The 21,176-nt window shown below is 40.5% G+C and overlaps 1 protein-coding gene across 17 annotated transcripts in view; it reads left to right on the top strand.

Moving 5' to 3' along the window:
* The window catches only part of pdzd2 (PDZ domain containing 2), a 144,678-nt gene that overhangs the window by 105,621 nt on the left and 17,881 nt on the right, over positions 1-21,176 (top strand). For 9 of the 17 annotated variants that reach the window (XM_088302969.1, XM_088302961.1, XM_088302945.1 and 6 more), the window contains exons 12-20: positions 5,760-5,833; positions 7,474-7,690; positions 8,230-8,347; positions 12,743-12,875; positions 14,687-14,774; positions 14,902-14,975; positions 17,161-17,317; positions 19,199-19,258; positions 19,354-20,126. In XM_088302969.1, the coding sequence (XP_088159095.1) occupies positions 5,760-5,833; positions 7,474-7,690; positions 8,230-8,347; positions 12,743-12,875; positions 14,687-14,774; positions 14,902-14,975; positions 17,161-17,317; positions 19,199-19,258; positions 19,354-20,126 (1,694 nt within the window). The remainder of the gene's footprint in view (positions 1-5,759; positions 5,834-7,473; positions 7,691-8,229; positions 8,348-12,742; positions 12,876-14,686; positions 14,775-14,901; positions 14,976-17,160; positions 17,318-19,198; positions 19,259-19,353; positions 20,127-21,176) is intronic. The other 8 variants (XM_088303030.1, XM_088303021.1, XM_088302953.1 and 5 more) reach the window with 4 other exon arrangements.

Here is a 21,176-nt window from a genome sequence, read left to right as displayed (position 1 = left end):
GAATTAAAGCAGTTGGAAACGAAACTTAATAATGTCGTCTTTTTTGGCCATTTACAATTTATTCTTACCAATGCAATGGGCACTTCTATTATGCACGTCACCCCAACAACATGCATGGCCAGTGCAACTAGCGTTAGTAAATATGTTTAATATATTATTGTGATGTCAATTACAAAGCCAAGTGACCACAATACTAATTTAAGTGTTGCTAGTTGATTTCCAGTTCCAATGTTAATTGATAAAAAAAGGTTTTTCAGCATCAAGGCATCCCAATCAGAAATTAACTGTCAGTGCAATGTTACAGCACTTTGAGACAAAAACGTGTTCACTCCAATCTCTGGCACACAAATACAATTATGACCTGGATCAGAATACAAGATAAATTTGGTCAGTCACAATGGCAATATCAGCGGTCGTGGGTTCAGCCTTCCTGTGTGGAGTTTGCATGTTCTCCCTGTGCCTGCGTGGGTTTCCTCCGGGTACTCAGGTGTCCTTCCACATCCCAAAACCATGCATGGCAGGTCGTTTGAACACTCTAAATTGCCCCTATTTATGAGTGTGAGCGTGCATGGTTGTTTGTCTACGTGTGCCCTGCGAGTTCAGGGTGTACCCCGCCTACTGCCCGAAGACAGCTGGGATAGGCTCTAGCACTCCCCGCGACCCTAGTGAGGAGAAGCGGTTAAGATAATGGATGGATGGATGGACAATGGCAATATGTTAGAGTCACCACACACGAGCAACGCAGTAGAACTGCACTCAACTGTTCGGCAGTGTGGTGTGTTATTTTCTGCCCAGGATTAGTACAGTTTGGGGGTTTTAATTACGGTTAGTTTTTATTTCGTTTTGAGTTTTTTTTTACATTTTTTTTCATTAAGTTAGTTTTAATTCGTTTTCAGGGCGGGTTTGTTAGTTTTTATTAGTTTTAGTATTTTAAAAAACACATAATTTTAGGTTTAGTTTTTTATATGGCACCATCATCCATGGGGGGCACCATCTCGTCCGTGGGGACACTTTGCGACATCATTGAGTGCGCACGACAAGTGTGCACAAGCTCGGGGGGAAGGAATTACATATACCGGCGTTATGTCTTCCGAATACAAAAAAAAAACGTAACTGTATGCCATTAGTGGTGCAGAAAAGAACGTATTCCGATTACAGAAAATGTTATTTTTTCAGAATGACATTATTAATGTGTTGGAGAGAGATCGCAAAGTTAAGTCCTCACCTTGCTCGAAAATTGCTGGCCAAACAAAATTTTGCAAAGTTAACTGGATGACTGGTCACAAACCTCAATAGTCATCTCACATGTAGTCTTTTGTTGGTCAACAATTTAATGACTTAGACAGGTCAGTCTTGGATGGATACGTGTTGGTTTTAGCACGGCCACTTTCAAAAGTGACTTGGAGGGAATGGATGGTGACTGTTTTGGATTGTATTCACACTCAAAAACACACACAAAGAGATGGGACAGCTTTCGTAACTCATTTTCCTATTTGTAAATGAGTTGCAGCTGTGTGCAGTAAGGCTAATGGTAGCCAAGTAGTGCTGAAAGGCTTGCTGGCAAAACAGTGCGCATTGGCTAACAGCTATACTCTTCAGTGCTCTTTTTGTACTCTTTTCATTGCTTGTTTATGCACGGTTGTGCGAACATTCACCGCGGCTGCCAGAAACTTATAAACACTAGCAAACGGCACCAGACACCCGTTTCAAGGGCCAGAATTGACAGCGAGACGAGCATACAGAGTCTGTGTCTCTCCAATGCAAGATCTCCGGTACATCGAGATTTTGTAATGGAGAGATTACAGCTCGCTTGAAATCAGTAAACATTCATACAAACACGTCATTTCGCGTGAATCCAAGACCTTTTTAATAACTTGGGCTTTCATTTAGGACAGGGATGTCCAAACTTTTTGCAAAGCGGGCCGGATTTGAAGTTGCAAAATGTGGGGGGGGCCCGACCTCGGCTGACATTCACTGCATAAACAACAATATATTCAAACACATTTTAGCAAGCGATTCTGTGTTTCACATTTTGCTTTTTTATTTGCATTTAAACCATCAAACATGTATTTTGGTTCATTTGAAATATGAACATCACATGCAATTGAATATTTGCTTAACTTTTTATTCTTAAACAGAAGTAATTATACTCTTGAGTGCAAATAATATTTGAACATGAATTATATTATGAACATGAATTATATTATCATCATGGGAGTTCAATGTCCACAGAATTTTTGAAAAACAGAAATGATTACCACAAGTGCAGGACTAATTTGATATATATGACATATCAAATATAAATGTTGATTGAAAATTTTATTCTGGAATGAAAACCGACAACTTGTCTGAATTTGTGACTGAACAAAACAAAATTAAGTCAGTTATTTTAATGACAAATGACTTGCCTGCATTAATGTGACGGGTGATACTGAGATCTGGACTGTAGCACAAAGGCCAGGTCTGGCTCAAAGGCAGAAGTATTAATGCGCAAGATGTCTCGCAGATGAGAGTCTGTGAGCCGTGTCCTCAGACGACTCTTATTTAAGTTCATTACAGAGAATGTCTTTTCACACAAATACGTCGACCCAAACAAGCTCAACATTTTCTTAGCAAACTCTCGAATCTCTCGAAACCTGCCTTTATCCAGCTCTCTGTAAAAGTTGGCAAGAGAAAGTTGCTGGTGCCGACTACGGCTCTCGGCGTCACACTGCAACTCAATGAGCTCCAGCTGTAAATGGGCTGGAACATTGTCTGTGTCCACGGAGAAAGGTGATGAAAAAAGAGCGATGTCCTTCTCAATAGCTGCAAAATCCCGAAAGCGTTGTGTGAACTCTTCAGCCAAAGATTTCATATCTGATGCGTACCTCTTCGTTTGTGCACTGATATTGCTCTCTGGGAATCTGATTATGATTTCTTGCAGCGCTGAGAAATGTGCAGTATTGGGCTGGGTCTGCGACAGGTGTCTTTCAAACAGTTTGAGCTTGATTCCAAAGGCTTTGATGTGTGAAAATAGTTGGTTTATGACTCCGTCTGGTCCCTGGAGACTGGTGTTCAGGACATTAAGGTGCTTTGTAATGTCAACTAGAAAACCCAAATCAGCTAGCCACATGGGGTCACTTAGTTCTTGCATAGGTTGTCCCTTTTCAGCCAAAAACTCACAGATTTGCTGCTTAAGAGAGTAGAAGCGCGACAGTGCAGAACCCCGACTAAGCCATCGCACGTCAGTGAAATAGACAACATCTCCATATTCTGCATGAACATCGCTGAGAAACTGTTGAAACTGGCGGTGGCATAGCGCTCTGGAGCGAATATAGTTAATAGCCTTTATCACCGGTTTCATAACATGTTCGTATTGGAGATGTTTGGCGCACAGAACTTGCTGATGAATGATGCAATGGAGTTTTACAGCGCTACCCCCTTCTTCACTTACTTTGTTACATATTAGTGTCGCTAATCCACTTCGTTCGCCAGCCATGGATGGTGCGCCGTCCGTAATAATCCCAGAAATTTTATTCCACGGGAGTTTTAAGTCATCCACGGCAGCGCAAACAGAAGAGAATAGGTCTGTTCCTCTCGTTTGGGCTTTCAGGCTCTGCAGGTCAAGTAGTTCTTCAGTAACGTTCATTTCATTGTCCACTCCTCTCAAAAAAATAAGCAACTGGGCAGTGTCCGAGGCGTCTGTGCTTTCGTCGCAAGCCAGCGAAAAAAAATCAAACTCCTTTCCTTGGACCCCCAATTGTCTTTTGATGTCTGACGACACTTCCTCAATCCTGCGTGCTACGGTGTTACGTGCCAGGCAAACTTTGGCAAACTCTTGCTGCTTCTCGGGACATATTTTCTTCGCCATAGTCATCATGCAGTCTTTGATAAATTCACCCTCAGTGAAAGGTTTGCAATGCTTCGCGATCAGTGTTGCTACCTCGTAGCTAGCTTTCGTGGCATTCTCATTTGACTCTCGGGCTCTTGCAAAATACTGCTGCTGTGAGAATAAACCCGCTTCAAGTTGCGCCAATTTCTTGCTGCGTTCCTCCCCGGTCAAATTGTCATACATGTCAGCGTGTTTCGTTTGGTAATGTCGTTTGACATTGAACTCTTTAAAAACAGCCACGGTCTCTTTGCAAATGAGACAGACACAGTTGTTACGTATTTCTGTGAAGAAATAGTCCAATTTCCACACATCTTTGAAGCGTCGACCCTCGCAGTCAACTTTCCTTTTTTTGTTTATTGTTGCCATTTTATAAATTGGGGGTAAAGGTCACCCGGGCTGATGCCTTGTAGTGATACTGCCTCTAGTGGGTAAATTAAGAACAGCAGTTAGGAAGAGCGCGCACTCAGTACTGTATATGTGCGGGCCAGAATGTATTAATTTTATTACAGAGCCTGCGGGCCGGATTAAGTTTGACCCCGGGCCGCATTTGGCCCCCGGGCCGGACTTTGGACATGTCTGATTTAGGAGAATAAATATTAGATTGGTGTTTTCCAACCTTCCTCTGGCCAAGGTACCTATTTTCAGTGAGAAAGAAATATTACAGGTAACCCAACCCAAAGTAATAACATAAAAAAATATAAATGCTGAAATAACTATTTTGTCTTTATTCAGTGTGAAATCTGGTCTTAATTAATTGCACGCAAAGCTGATATATTTTTAGGAAGCCATGCCTCATTCAGTTGGCTGAATGGCACAGTTGGATACACAGGTTGCTTGGACATTTTGCCATCCAACAGAAGAACATTGCATTTTTCTGCCTGTCACTAAACACCATTGCCATTTATAGGGGAAAAATCTTTGTTTGGTTTTGATTTGAAACTGTGACTTTAAGGAGTGTGGTGACCAGTGAAATCCCTCCCCTGACGTTGTTGATTAGATGTATTGCTGTGACATCTCTCATCGGTCCGAGGTGCTGTTACAGGCAGCGACCCCTTATTTGCATGAGCGCTGGCATGCGCGAGCTAGCATGCGCGAGCTAGCATCCGCCTTGTAGTGCAGCGCGCCCAGTATAATTATTAAATACAGATATAGCACCCCCAACTGGTGCTGCGCCCTTTGATACAGCGCGTCTTTTGGCCGTAAAAATACGGTACAGAATTTTAAATAATACATAATTAACAACAATATTGACAATAACAAAAACAATAATGCAGCGGATATACTTTCTGCGATCATTCTTTCACTTAACCTAACTGCAGACTTTTGATTGGCAGTACAAATTGTGGATTTCACAAACAACCATTCTAGCCTTATAAAAGGACATTCTGAAGGAGTTAAAAGCAGTCTCATTTTACTCTGCCACTGCAGATGGTATGTGCTTTTATGTGCTGTGTTAAATTTAATTGAAGTGCAATTCTATTTAATATAGCCTGAACTGCTTTTATTTAAGAATTTTTTATCTAAGTCATTTTATTCAAAATATTTATATTTTGTACAAATGTTCAATATTATTAAGAATTGAAAGATAATTGTCATAAAAGTTGGTACCTGTTATAATAAGATCATAACTATATCAGTGGAATTAAAAAACAAAACAAAATTATGATATAATTTGTTTAGATTTAGAATATAATATATTGTCCTTAAAAAAATTTCATGGCAACATAGTTCCAATTTTGTTATTGCACGCCGCCTGCATTTTGTTGTCCACAGCATTTTGCAACTTTACTATATACAGTACGGTACTAGCAAAAAGAAATAAAATGCAAAAAATGTTCTCAACAGTAATAAATTAAGTCTGAAAGTATTGTGTTCTTTTTTTGCATAGGAGATGAGATTCTGGAAGTAAACGGAGAGTCTCTACAAGGATTGACACATCAACAAGCCATCCAAACTTTCAAGGTTCAATCGATGGTCTCATTGAATTACGAAAATTGCCCAGGCAATTTCCAAAACTTTGCTGATCTGTCATGCGTCATTCATCAGCAGCCAGGGCACCCGTCTGTCATCGTCATTCCATCATTATTCCTTGTCATAGCTTCGGCATCAGGCATCTCAATTTGACACATTTTAGTCATTGCTGCCAAGTAAAAACCCAATACACCTTGGGTGTAATAATAACAACAATTTCTGAAAAATAGAGCAAACGTCACCCCTGCTTTTTGCGATTAGTATTGAGCCACTAGCCCAGCGGTCGGGAACCTTTTTGACCTGGAGAGCCATAAAACCAAATTATTTCTAGATATATATTTTTTGAGAAACATATAGTATTTTAAACATATAATAATAATAAAAATAATAAAAGGTTTACTTTTAATGCGACTTCTGGTGCTGCATGGTTTTTTTTATGTCCTTAATTTGTGTTTCCTCGACTTGATTCGCCATCATGATGCTCCGATCGTGAACCGTTCTTGCTGACAGTGGCATGTCTCTTATTTTTTTGATTATCTTGGCTTTATTTGGAAAGTCATCAAAAAGTTCATTGGCCACATCAAGCATAAATGTTTCGGCATATTCGCCATCTGTGAACGGCTTTCCACTCTTCACTATTGCCAAAGCTAGCGGAATTACCGTCACCTTGCGTGGTCCAGACACGCAGTTGCTGCTGGCTCGTCTGCACTTTCCGTTGCAGCTCTTCGCATGCCTTTTTCCTGCTGTCCCCCGGTGGATATTTCAATGCAAAAGAAGCATGACGCGTATCGAAGTGACTAGCCCAACTTATTAGGGATGATATAAGAGGAGTATCAATAGGTGAGGAAGTACATAAGATATCCCTTGTATGCGGATGATGTTCTCTTGTATTTGACAGAGCCATCCACTACAATTCCACGTCTCATGAATCGGATATTACTATATGGGTATTATTCTGGCTATAAGATTAATGTTGATAAGACGGAGGCTATGGATGCTCCGGGGATAGAGAGATAGATAGATAGATATTATAAAGAAAGGACACAGAAAGGAATGATTAATGGTGACTCGTGTATTCTCTGAGCGTGCCTCTCCATTCTAGCATTGCTCCATTGTAGTCTTTTTGTGTTTCGTGTTGGTGCTGGTTTTTTCTTCTGGGCAAAAAGATTATCACAAACAGACATGCCATCTTCGACTTGAATTTGAGAACTGGTTCTCTATTAGCGAATGAGAACGCAGAAGGCAATGACTGTTGATATGCCATCCGCTTAAAAAAAAAATACTGATTAAAGCGATAACAGAAGTGCGGTGAAAGTTACATGACTTACTGACCGACTAATGATTATACTCTGGTACGGCTTGAAAAAAATGATGCCTGACGATGGCGGACGGGTGAAAAGGGCGCTGATGAATGTCTACCTAATTTTGTAAATTGTCAACCACTGATTATATATATGTGCCCTACAACTGGATTGCAACCAGTTTAGGGTAATTGATAATTAAATGTCATTAAATGTTTATTGTTATATTTGTTTAAATATTCATTTTGCTTCTTACTACCGTTTCAATTGTAACGGAAGCACCTTTGTGTCCGTGTGTCACTACTGGTCATGTTTGTGTTGTTACTCTAGCAACTCAAAAAAGGAGTTGTGACTCTGACAATCCGAACCCGCCTGCGGAGCCCCAGTCTTACACCCTGTGTAACCCCAAGTATCCGTAGCCGCTCCAGCTCACCCAACTCCAATACAAGTGAAGGAACACCTGTTCCCTTTGGGATTGATGAGACTGATGGCCAAAGGGGTCCTGGTCCAAGAGACTGCATCATCATGGAGGTCACACTTGATAAAGGTGATTTTTTTTTCACTTAAATATATTACAGAACTACATGTAATGAAACTTTGTAGCTATGAGAGAGTGTGTATATTTGAATTGTACATGAGCTACACAGTTCCAAGGTGTATCTGTATGATTCCAGGTCTGAAGGCATCGTGAAAAAGGGTGAGAAACTGTGTTAGACTCCAAGGGGATTGAAATCGTTTGTGACACCAGTCCAGTGCAAAAACAGGCTGAAAAAAAGACTTGAGAGTAGTGCAAAAACTCTAGTGAAATTCTGGCAAAGAGGGCAAGGGCAGGGCTGATTATTAAGTGCACGAGACAGGTGAAAACAATGAGGCACTAATGAGGCAAATCAAACTGATACTCAAAAACTGTCTACACAAACTGGGTCTTCAAAACAAAAGTATGAACAGAAAATGACAGCTCCATCATTTATAAACATGTTTTGTGTGTCACTGTGTCCTGTGTGTGTTTCCCCAAAGTTTTTATTTGTATGATGTTGGTGCAAGAATAAGATATTCTGTGTGATTTCTTCTTTTTTCCATACATAGAGCCCGGCGTTGGTCTGGGGATTGGAGTTTGTTTTCTTAATCCAGATAACGCTGCTCCTGGTATCTATATTCATAGTCTTGCTCTTGGATCTGTGGCCAAAATGGATGGCAGGCTCAGGTAAATACATTTGTTTTCCTCTGGAAAATAAGCCGGTCGGCGGCACAAGTCACAGACTTGACACGAGTCACGCTTGAATTGACAATTTTAGGACTTGTTACCTTGGCTACAATATATGAAAGCGTTAAACTGACTATGACTTTGTATTCATGAGACTGGACTGACTCGGCAGTCGTGAACTAACTTGCTTCTCTGGAAAAACTGTTACACCTGGTGATCTTATCGTCAGAATTTTGAGGGGCCACACACACTGCACTGTATTATATCTTATAATTGAACCACAAACAAGATGGCACAATTGTTAGGCAAGAAGGGAATGGCCTGATTGCATCCCCTGATCTAGACCTCTAAAATTAATAAATAAATAGGGCAAATATGAGAAACCTTGAGAAGGGGCCCACAAATAGGGAATCCCCTTTCCAGGCTTGCCAGGCTGCAATGGTTGCCGAGCGGGCAACATTTAACACAATATGGTGCTATACAATGCTCGTTAAAATAAGAGTCCATTTAATAAAATCATATGCTGCAGTAAGATGCCGTCAGAGAGGTGCGTCATTCGCAAATTCTAACCCGGTTGGTCATTGAAGAAATCTCTGTAGCAGCGCCTCAAAGTAGGTGGTCCACCTCAGATTTTGTCCAAATCAGTCAGAGCAGAATACAGCGACATCTAATTGGGTCATCGTGACCTTGCCCCCTCTCCAAACCGGGAACGATGAGGGAGGAAAGACAAACAGAAGAGGCTGTAATCAAACATGCCAACATGTAGTTCAACTAAATGCAAGTATACAAAGAGGTCTTTAGTTGGGTTTGATATAAATCTACTGATGTAGTTGGTCTAATGTCCATGGGTATGGTATTCCAGAGCACTGAAGTTCGAATAGAAAATGTTCTAGAACCAGCAGACTTCTTTTTGGCTCTTGGATCACTAAAAGACCAGCATGTTATCAACTCAGACTTCGGGACAGAGTATACCACTTCATCAACCGGGTAAGAAGGACTGAAGTCGTGTATATTTTATAATTTACAAAACCTTGAAAGCTCATCTCAAATGGACTGGGAGCCAATGCAATTCAGGGGTAATATCATCAAACTTTCTGTCTAGCTGTACCATTTTGGACTAACTGCAGACTTTTAAAACTAGAAATACAAAGAAACAATTGAGGCAAGCCTTAACAAACGCACAAATTATGATTTCTGCGTCACTAGCAGATAGAATGGGACAGATATTCGCAATATTGCAAAGGTGAAAAGAAAATGCAATTCTAGTAATAGTCTTAATGTGCATTTGAAAAGAGAGAGTTGAGTCAATTTCACGCCGTGATTTTTTGCTGTTGTCCTTGAATAGGTGGCAAAGACGAGCAGGGCCAATGATCAACATCTTGGTTTTATCAGGGTTAAGAAGAAAATGAAAAAGACATTTGATCTCAGTAAAGTACATTTCCAGATTGTAGCATATGTGAAGATTTGCTATTCCGTATGGCATATATAATTGGCATTTTTGATTGACCATAACATGTGCAATTTTGCGAAGTGTCGCATGTGCAATTCAAGTTTTGCATTGGAGCACACCTAGTGGCAGACGGTCAGCCACTACAATGCATCATAACTCAACACATACGTTCGGCGGCGCTTGGTGTGTGGCAATTAGTGTTGATAATGTCATGTCATTATCCACACAGCTTATCCTGTACAGGGTCGCGGGAGGGTGCTGGAGCCTATCCCAGCTGACCATGGGCGAAAGGCACACTACACCCTGAACTGGTCGCCAGCCAGTCACAGGGCAGACATGGACACCGTCACTGAGTGGGAACTGAACCCATGTTGCCCGCACACAATGCAGCCGAGTGTACCACTACACCGTCAGTGACCTAGTGTTGAGAATGTTACTTTATAAAAGTAGTGAGTTATAGTTACTCATTACATGCAAAAAAAAAGCATTCGGAATTGAATTATTTTTAAATAAAAGTAACTAGTTACCAGGCAAAATAACTACTACTACTAACTACTCTAAAAAAGTGCTTTATATCAAATAATTTGGATTATGTTTTTTTTTTAGCAGTTCCAAAAGACATTTGAAGAGATTAAAATGGCTACGTTAATGTACAAAAACGTCAGTACATATTGCATTTATATTGACAACAGGAGACTTATCCTTCATGTCAAATTGTATCTTTATAAAACAAAAGCAAACATTTGAGCAACATCCATCTATCCATTATTATCCAAGCTGCTTATCCTCAGAAGGATCGCGGGCATGCTGGAGCCAACTTTGCTGTCTTCAGGCAGTAGGTGAGGTACACCCTGAATTAATACAGTTATTGGTAATAAATACATCAAATTCTCAATATTAGGTAACGTCAAGTCAACAACCGGTACCTCAATACATTGAACAATGGTCACATTACAAGTGAACATATATACAACCTAGTGTTTTATCTCTGTAGTCTACAGCTGAGTAAAGTAAACTTACAGTCTCAGACAAATGGTCTTGTCGACATTCTGTGCTTCAAGTATCGCTTTCAAATGTTGACAGCTAAACAAAATAAAGTATGTTTACAGTAACAGTTGCAAATTAAATTAACTTTCAAAGCCTGAGACAAAGAGTCTGGAGAACATAGACTGAAAGGATTTCAAACATTATAATCATTTACAAATATAAACAGTTAAACCAACTGTAGTGCTTTTAAACACTCCTTCCATAACATAGGCAGAACGAGGCTCCCAAAGTAGCGAGGCGGGAGGAAGTACAAATGGTTTGTGGTACTGAAACTCCTCAATGTTGTCATATAATGGAGACGTCTACTAAAGATGATGTCATTTCATTTAGCCGTGTCACAAATGTACCGTTTCTGTGTCAGAAGTTATACTATCACTTCATGTCCACTTTATGCTTTATGTTTAAAGTAGGATTACATGAAACTCAAATATTCACACTGTTATGCTTCACAACTTTGCACATGCAAAGGTGGGCAATTAGTGATTGGTCTGTCCCAAGTGCGTGTTTGCTCTCATTGCTCACAGGCAGGGGGGCAACTACCTACTTACTGGGGGTTATGCAGACACATAACAGGTGCCCCCCACCCCCAAAAATAAATAAAATAAAATAATAATAATAATGATAATTATAATAATAATTATTATTTTTTATATGTAGCCTATAAATACATTTTGGGGGGAATATTACACTTTTATTCCAAACTTTTATTGAACGTTTCATTGAGCCATGTGTGGCTCTTACTATGCTGACACATTCACGACTTACCTACTGTCTTTTAACCTCTTTGAAAAGCTGGTTTTCATGCCTTTCTCAGTCTCCCTATTTCTTTTTCGGTTCTCTGCCCTTGAGCACTTTCTATTTTGCTTCTCCATCATTAGCATCATCAGACGTTTGAATTGTAAACACTTGCCGCTCGCATTCTCGAGGGCGCGCGCACTGGACTCTGTCTGTGTCTGTGTGTGCTCGCGCAGGAGAGGGGGGGGGGGGGCCGGAATGTGCTGCAGTCATAAAAGTCTCTGTAATTATATTTGCTAGTATCAGTTCGAGCATTAAATATATTGTCTTTGTAGTGTATTCAATTAAATATATGTTGAACATGATTTGCAAATAATGTATTCTGTTTTTATATGCATACATTTACGCAACTTCAATGGAATGGGGTTGCACAACTTTGCTAATTATGGATTCAATCGAGGTTTTGCAGTCATGTCTTCTAACCAAGAGATTTTTTGTGAGAACAACGAGCGAAAATTGCACGTCAAATTTTTGGTCAGTCAATTGATAATGCAGTAAATACAATCTGTACAACTTAAAGTGGTATGTTTAGCTACTTGGCGATGGCTTTTTTTAATCACCAATGACTTACAGTACAGGACCACATGATCGACTGACTTGGTCAAGTTCTCCAGTGGGAGACAGGTAGCATCCATATTCCCCTTACAAAAAAATTAATAAATGAGAAAAATAGAAGTAGTCCACAGTAATGGTGTCAATTAGAACAAAATGATATTTACAGTAAAGTAATACGATCAATGACCAAATCATAAATAATCAATTGAAACCACAATCGATTGAATGTCCTGAGATTTTAAACTGTGGCCATATGATTGCATGCAATCTGGTTGTGTCAAATAACTTGTGTAGTACTACATATACAAGATCACAACAACTGGAAGTTATGTGGTCGCCTCAGAGACCAATAAATTTATTATTTTCCTCATCCACAAACACAAAAAAAAAACAGACCCGTAAACAAGCTGACCTGATGTCAAGCCATTTTTGTGTCACTCTTGTCACCATGTTTTTCGACCTCCGACCTGTATATATTGTCCTATGCTTTTGCAGTAATTTAATCATGTACTTACCAAATACGTCACACATTTGCTCTCTCTCATAAGTCGTGGGGATCAAATACTGGAGGTGGATTCAGTCAGCCTTCGTTTTGCTGCCCTCAGTGAAGCCTACTCCATCCTCAGTGAATGTGGCCCAGGACCAGTTAGTCTCATTATTAGTCGTCACCCTAATCCCAAAGTAAGTGTTCTTTTTTTTTTCGGCATGCCAGTTTTTTGTGACCTCTTCCTTTCAGATTAAAACGTGAACACTGCCAATTTCCCTCATCAGAGTCTTAACATTTCAATCCAAAGGGGTGTGGCCATGACACTTGGGTGTGAAACTTCACAGATTTCTGCATGCTCCTGACAGTGGTGTCATCATGCTGTTGGAAATTCCCGGGTTGACTTTAAAATTGGGAATGCAGTGCGGAATGGCTCATGTCACCTGTGTGGTGCCAAAAAGTTCCACATGAATTTTCCTTTAAAGTTCACAAAGAATAATGCTTGTGACAAACAATAATATATTAGCCCAGCAATGGCTGTTTTATTTTAATTTACATAGATCTGGAGGATGGAGGACCATGTACCCCGCTGCGCTTCAGAAACTGCATCTGCAGTTGCACCTCTCCCAACTCTCCCCACTTTTTCATCCAAGTGCTGCCACAAGTGTTAAGTAATTTTCCAGGACTGCTGGAAAATGGAATCAGGACTCGCGCAGACACAGGAGGATGGATTTGGCAAAGATATTTATTTTTACAAAAAGACAATATATATAATAATACGCAAGACTGAAGAAGTGCAACAAAAAACGCTGGTGGAAAAACTCACACCAGGGGAATAACGACGGGAACGAAAAACGCTTGCAAAAGGCAAGGAACAAAAGAGAACAAAAATCGCTTGCCGCAGAAGGGCAAGGAAAGCCAATTAACGAGCGAGCTCAACCGAGAAGATCAATAAACAAAAAGAGAAAAACACTTACAATGAACGCGAACAAAGTACTCAGGATGCAATAGCGAGGTGTCTAGTAATTCACAACTTGGAACCATGAGCAAGAGGAATCTTCCGATGCTGAGTTGTCAGCGTGGAGTGCTTAAATAGTGCAGTAATCAATGATTTGACAAGTGACAGGTGCGTGGCTGGTTGCTCTATCTCCCACTGCAAGGATCCCACCAAGTAATGGTCTGGTACCACGCTGTCAGGTCCCGGCCTTTCCTCCACTGGATCACGGATGCGTGACAGGGCGTCCGGCTTGGTGTTTTTGGAACCCGGGCGATATGTTAAGGTGTAGTTGTATCGGCTCAGAAGCAAGGACCAACGTGCTAGGTGAGGATTAAGTCTTTTTATAGTCCGAATGTATGAGAGATTTTTATGGTCAGTGTACACGGTGAATGGTTCGATGGAGCCCTCCAGCCAGTGTCTCCAATCTTGAAGCGCGAGGACCACCGCCAACAGTTCCTGATTCCCTACGTCGTAGTTGGCCTCGGCCGGACTAAACTGGCGGGAAAAGAAGGCGCAGGGATGGAGTCTTTCCATGAGCATGAGCAAGAGGAATCTTCCGATGCTGAGTTGTCAGCGTGGAGTGCTTAAATAGTGCAGTAATCAATGACTTGGCAAGTGACAGGTGCGTGGCTGGTGGGCGCGTCTCTCCAGCCATGACAACATGAACAGGAACAAGGCGCTGGAAGGAAACGCCCCCACTCCAGCTGGGCAAAAACAAAACAAAAACATGACAGGACAAAACGGACCATGACAACAAGTCATCTAAAAAGGCATTTTAGTACAATATAAAAGTGCAATAAAACTTAATCCTCAACATAGAAAGATCCACATTTTATGAACCCCAATTTTGCTCCTAATTAGTAGCCTTAAATATCATAAAGGTTTGGTCATTGGCTTGAAGCATCATATCTTTGTTTGTTTGTCCAGCTGCATGTTTGCAAGCCTATAGTGAAAGTGACGAAAATCAAATCACATTATCCAGCCTAAAATGCTTCACTTTGTTTTTTTCAGGTATCAGAACAGGAAATGGATCATTTCATAGCTCAATCCACACACAAAGGCAAACTGAACAAGAGTCGACAGTCATCTCATTCCCAAGGTCTGATACCTTAACTTAAATGTATTCCTCTGTCCTTTAATTCAGTATTGCACCCAAACACTTTGTTGACATGAATGATCTTGCAGTGGCATGTCCATTTTGTCTGAGTAAACTTATTAATTGGCAGGTTTTTCTTGTAAGAAAGATGGGTCACCTGCCCTTAGCTGGACCATGAAGAGATTTCTTGAGCCAGCCAGTAGGGTAAGTATTAATTTAGGCACTTTGAGCAAGCAAGAAAGAAATATTACTATTACACTTTTCACAGACAGAAGCTACAAAGTTAAAGTGGAAATCATTGAAGCCATAAAATGTATATAAGCAGAATTTATCCGTGAACATTTAATTTCAATGAAAGAGAAGGTCTATTCACACTTTTAACACATGCACAGCGATAGAAACCCAAATTCCAATGAAGTTGGGACATTGTGTAAAACATGAGTCAAAACAGAATTAATGATTTGAAAATCCTTTTTCAACCAATAGTCAAATTGAATTCAGTACAAAGACAATATGTGCAATGGTCAAAATGAAAAGCTTGTTTTGTTTTGGGTTTGTTTTTGTCAGGGTCGCCAGTCGGCAAGGAGGGGGGTGGACCCAAAACGCGAGGAAGCAGGGATAAGGGTAACTTAAAGGGAATTTATTTAACAAAACAAAACCAAAAGGCAAACAAGTTACTAGGACAAACAAACGTGGCAGGGTGCAAAATAACAAAGTCGAACTAAACGTGACTAAACAGAACAAAAACCGAGGAACAAAGACAGTGACAAAAACTAGGGACAAGAGCGGGAGCGAAGCGAGAGCGAGAGCGAGAGCGAGAGCGAGAGCGAGAGCGAGAGCGAGAGCGAGAGCGTGAGCGTGAACGAGATCAGGGAGCGGTCGTGACAGTCCAAACGGAGCAATGCACCGACAATGAGTTGTTGGATTGAGGTGTTCATATAGTCCAGTAATTAGGGGAGCAGATGGGCATCAGGTGTGTGAGGCTAACGGGGAACAGGTGCGTGGCTGGTGGGGAACGAGTGCTGAAGGGAACGCCCCACTCAGCTGACCAAATAAACAAAAGGAGCACATGGCAGGAAGGTGAAGAAAATAACAAAAACACTGACATGACCGACACGGATCATGACAGTTTTGTTTTCAAAAAATCAATCATTTTGAATTAGATGCCGGCAACATGTTCCAAAAAAGCTGGGACAGAGGCACTGCGTTTAATTAGTACCTTTCGTATTAACAATAGTCCAAAAACATGTGGGAATTATTTGCTCATCAGACTTGGGATCTCCGTTTTTGTATTTTGTGTCTCATTGTGCGCCACATATTTTCAATGGAAGACAGGTCTTCTTTATTACAAAACCACACTTTTATCATGTGCATACAATTCTCAAGCCTTGACCAACAGACGGTGCCAAACACACTGTTGTAATGCTCATAGTCAATCCACCGGAGCGTTCATGAAAGTCATACAACATGTACAGGTTTGGAACTCGTATGGCATATATATATATATATATATATATATATATATATATATACATTAGTGCTGTCGAGTGATTCATTTTTTTAAATTAATTAATCACAAAAAATTCTCAGATTAATCGTGATTAATCACATTTTTCAACTACAATTTTTTGCGATGCTTGTAACAAATATTTACTTGAATAATACCTTGGAATTGATTAAATCACCAAATATAAAGTATATTTAATTTAAAGACCTTTCTTTGATTCTTGAATACGATCTAAATGGAGACATCTTTACAGGCATTTTTCTTCGAGACATTTATCGAAACCGCCCACAAGCGCCACACTCCAGCAGTGCTGGTTTGTAAGGCCCAATGGTATCTTGAACACGGTATTTTGTTCTGAGACTTGCTAAAGATGTACAGCTAATATTGGGCAATATTTGCAAAGTATGCAAATTATTTTTGAAGTAAATCAAACTTAGTTAAATATTTAACTGAGTTAAGAAAATTTTGGACTAATCACCAGAGTTAACCCTATCATTTTGACAGCCCTAATGTGTGTGTGTATATATATATATATATATATATATATATATATATATATATATATATATATATATATATAAACACACATGTACATGTTACACTTCTGAGATTTATCATGGATTCTGTGTGAAAATGGATATTCACGCTTATTGGTCTGAAATTAAATTACAATTTGGAAGCATCAGAATGCCGCCGAAGGATACGCATTTCAGCTCTAAAGTCATTCCCAAAAACTTAACTTATGGTAATATGGTCAAATGTTTTAAGTATATGTATTAAGAGATTTTCAGCAGTATATTTTGGAAAACGGAGAACCTCTGATGAAAAATTTTACAAATTGTGTTATTCATTTAATCTTCTGTGTTGTTTAAATTAATTCAGCAGGGGTCTCTCAGCTCAGAGAAAGAGTTATCACAATACTTCTCATCGGATATATCCAGCCACCCATTGCTGAGGAAATCATTGGGCTCAAACAGAGATGAGGCACACCAACAAAGTGGCAATGTCTCCAGCGATGATTTTGCATCACAGCCTCCAGGTAAAATGATTACAATGAATTCATTACTGTGCAGATCACAGCCAAGACCAAAGAATAATACCTGATAAGAAAAACACAATAAGAAATGATGTGATGTATTTTTGTGCTCTTAACAAATTAAAAAATTGTATGTAAAAAAAGAAAAACGAAAAAAAAGGAAATTCATAATTTGAAGACCTAAGTCAAGTTGACATAAGAGTAATGTTCCATTTCAGTCATGAATTGTGCGTTAACACTATACACACATAGACAAACAACCATCCGCGCTCACACTCATACCCAGGGGCAATTTAGAGTGTCCAATCAACCTGCCATGCATGTTTTTGGAATGTGGGAGGAAACTGGAGTACCAGGAGGAAACCCACGTAGGCACGGGGAGAACATGCAAACTCCACACAGGAAGGCCGGAGCCGTAATCAAACCCGCGACCTCTGCAGTGTGAGGTCACTATGCTAACCAGTCGGCCACCGTGCCGCTCTAAGAGAGTAACTGAATGAAAATGTTAAGATCATGTTGCCTTACTGCGCCTATGACAATATTATTATAATTGTACAACCGTAGGTCTCAATTGTTCTTCAGTGCTATGGGGGCCGGGTGTCACATAATTCCACTCACTTCTTAATCAGATGTATAAAATATATATAAAAATATTTCAGGTTTTGCAAGACGAACCAACCTGTAAGTGTCAGTTGGTCTCTCCAACTGTTGTTTCCAAAACCTTCCGCCCCTTCCTCGTCTTCTTCATCTTCTTCTTGGATCATGGGCAGGTTACAGCTCGTTGATGCATACCGCCACCTCCTGTACAGGAAGTTTCAAGCATTCATAGTCAATGGAAGCAACAAACCTCATGATCAGTCTTGAATATAAATAATTTCAACAGGATTTAACAGAAAACCACAACCATAAAGGTTTAAGGCGAATACATAAATACACATGCATAAAATATCAGACTCAAACAAATATAGTACATTAGTGTTTTCATAGCAAAGTGAAATGACATCTTCTGGTTCTGCCTCCTTTGCCAATCACAGCTGACCAGAGATTCGATTGAAAACAGGAGCACTCACTCTCATACATATCTTGTCATTGCGGTTCTCTCTAGAAAACCCACTCCTGAACAAACACACATGAGCCAGGCCAGGTGTGTTTCTATCAGTCGTCACTAAAACAGGCATCTGTCTGTGACGGACTGAGAGGTACTTGACTCGGTTACGGACGATTACATTAACGGACGAAAATCTGCTTCCGTTTGTGCTTAGTCCGTCTTTTTTTTCTCGTCAGTAACTTACGCCATGGTCCATCAGTGACAGACTGACGGATAGTCTGACAGAATGCTATTCTCTTGAAAATGCTCAGAATACATGCCAAATACCTGCTCTTGATATATTTCATATTTGATAATACATTTTCAATGCATGTATAAAAGACCCACAATCTTAATCCAACAAGAAGGGGTTTAAAGCAAACACCAAAATAATCGCATATTATACAGTACAGAAGAGGATTGGCTGGGAAATTAAGTAAATGAAACATTAATGCAACGTTAACTTCGTTGTCATGCACATTATGTCATGTATTTTGTTGTATAACAAAATAATAGTCACTGATGGTGTAGTGGTACACTCGCCCGAGTTGTGTGCGGGCAGCGTGGGTTCAGTTTCCACTCAGTGACAGTGTCTATGTCTGCCCTGTGACTGACTGACGACCAGTTCGGGGTGTAGTGCGGCTTTTGCCCGTAGTCTGCTGCGATAGGCTCCAGAACTCTCCCGCAATCCTGTACAGGATAAGCAGTGTGGATAATGACATAACAAAATAAACAAAAACTAAACTTACCTACTTAGCAGGCTCCACAATATATCTTATTATGCTTTCTGTTTCGAGGGCGGTACGCGCAGCAGCGAGCTTTAGGATGTGATAAATCGTGTGTGGCAGCCACTCAGGGTGAGGTGGGGTTTAAGATTTCATTTTGGATTTAATTTGTGTGAGAATTCAAATTTCAAGCATTGTTTTAATATTGAGCTGCTTCTTGTCCTCAGAACCCCCCACTTCTGGAACTGAAGTGGAATGTAATGCATTGTACAATGCATCACAAAACAAGACCTCTCTCCTACCTAATCATCTTGAGGATGCAGCTGGCATGCCCACTGTTGGGCTCAATCCCACATCGGTGCAGAGCCCACTTCTTCATCAACGGATGATTATTCATTATGAGAATAATATCAGACAAGAAGAGGACTCACCTAATGGAGTTGCCGCATTGTCACTGGAAGTAGATGATTGTAGCAATTGTGGGGCGTTACAGACATGTGTAAGCGATGATGTGACAACACCACTACACAGTAGTTGCAATGAGTGTCGGAAAGTCAACACAAATGGCAATGAAATACCTGGTCTAGAGTCACCCTTTATGCCTATTTGTTGTCTTTCAAAGCACAAAGCAGCGGAAAAAGATGAACAATTGGTATCAAAGCCCCTCACGACTGAAGATAAAGCAGCAACACGGGTCAAAACAGTGCTGTGTGCCGAAGCTCCCCACTTCACAGAGCAGAAAAACCCCAGTGCTACTGGGACATCAAGTGCTAACCCATTCCAGTTTAACGGTACACTGAGTGAAAAAAAATCCATTACTGCAAGTGGAATGATAAGCAATCAGCACTGTATGAAGAGTGGCATTTTGGGTGTTTGTACTATTGAGACTGTAACTCTGACAAGAAAGAAGGATGAGTCTTTTGGGCTGGACCTGGAGATCATGTCCTCCCCACTGAAAGTTATCATCAATGGGTTAAAGCCTGGAGGTGCGGCTGAAAGGGTATGACTTATTTAATGCCATGTCATTTTAACATCGAGACCTTTTATTTAAAACTAAAGTAACAAAATTCATGTTGAAGACCAAATTAGTTTTTTTTAACTAACATTTTAACTAACTTTAATCTATTAATTTTACGAAGCTACCTTATTGCCACGACCATAAGGCACACTGTATTAAAAGGTGCTGTCTCAGTTACGCTTGCTATTTCTGTATTTAACACATACATATGGCAAACCATATTATTGGGTGCAGGTATAATAAAACATCCATCCATCCATTCCCTTCTGCTTATCTGAGTTTTGGTCACGGGGTCAGCAGCTTAAGCAGGGAAGCCCTGACTTCCCTCTCCCGTGCCACATCATCCAGTTGTTCCTGGAGGATTCCAAGGGGTTCCCAAGCCAGTTGGGAGATATGTCCTGGGTCGTACTCTGGGCCTCCTCCCGATGGGACATGCCTGGAAGATACGCTAGCAAAAACATATGGTGGAATGCATACAAACGTTTTTAAAACGCTAGCATTCATGCTAGCGTATATTTTTAAAAGGCAGCGGCAGCAAAACTAAGTTGGTTGTACTTTATTGAAGTACTGAAATATTGCCCGGTTCTCTCTCGCAATCGTCAGAGTCAATCTCGTTGCCATGCGGCTCCTCAGAAATGATGTTGGCTTTTGCGAAAGACACGTAAGCCCAAGCATCCTCAATCCATTCATAAATTGTGGTATAACTCACCCAGCACTGCCTCCCACTCTTAGTAAAGCTGTGTTCCCCATTTGTCACTTGCACGCTGCTTGCAACTTCACTTAGAACGCCCTGTTTACACCGATGTCCAATGGTTGGAATGATGGCAAACTCTGAGTTCATTTGCGGCACTATAAGGCACCTTCTGGGTTCGTGCTGTTAACGTACGTGCAGCCCTCCCCCTTTCTGTCCTCAGTCACATACACCTTTCGTCCATAAAAGCAACGTGTTGCCAGGAAATGCTGCCAGTCCGTCAAACAGAGCGCTCATTGAAGTCACACCACATTTACAGACTGGGTGCAAACATGTGGCGC

The sequence above is a fragment of the Idiotropiscis lumnitzeri genome, chromosome 1 (genome assembly GCF_059441095.1).
Source record: "Idiotropiscis lumnitzeri isolate Australia: NSW breed Sydney's pygmy pipehorse chromosome 1, RoL_Ilum_1.0, whole genome shotgun sequence".
Lineage (NCBI taxonomy): Eukaryota > Metazoa > Chordata > Actinopteri > Syngnathiformes > Syngnathidae > Idiotropiscis > Idiotropiscis lumnitzeri.
The sequence above is the reverse complement of the archived record's forward strand: the minus strand, read 5'-3'. Positions and strand labels throughout refer to the sequence as shown.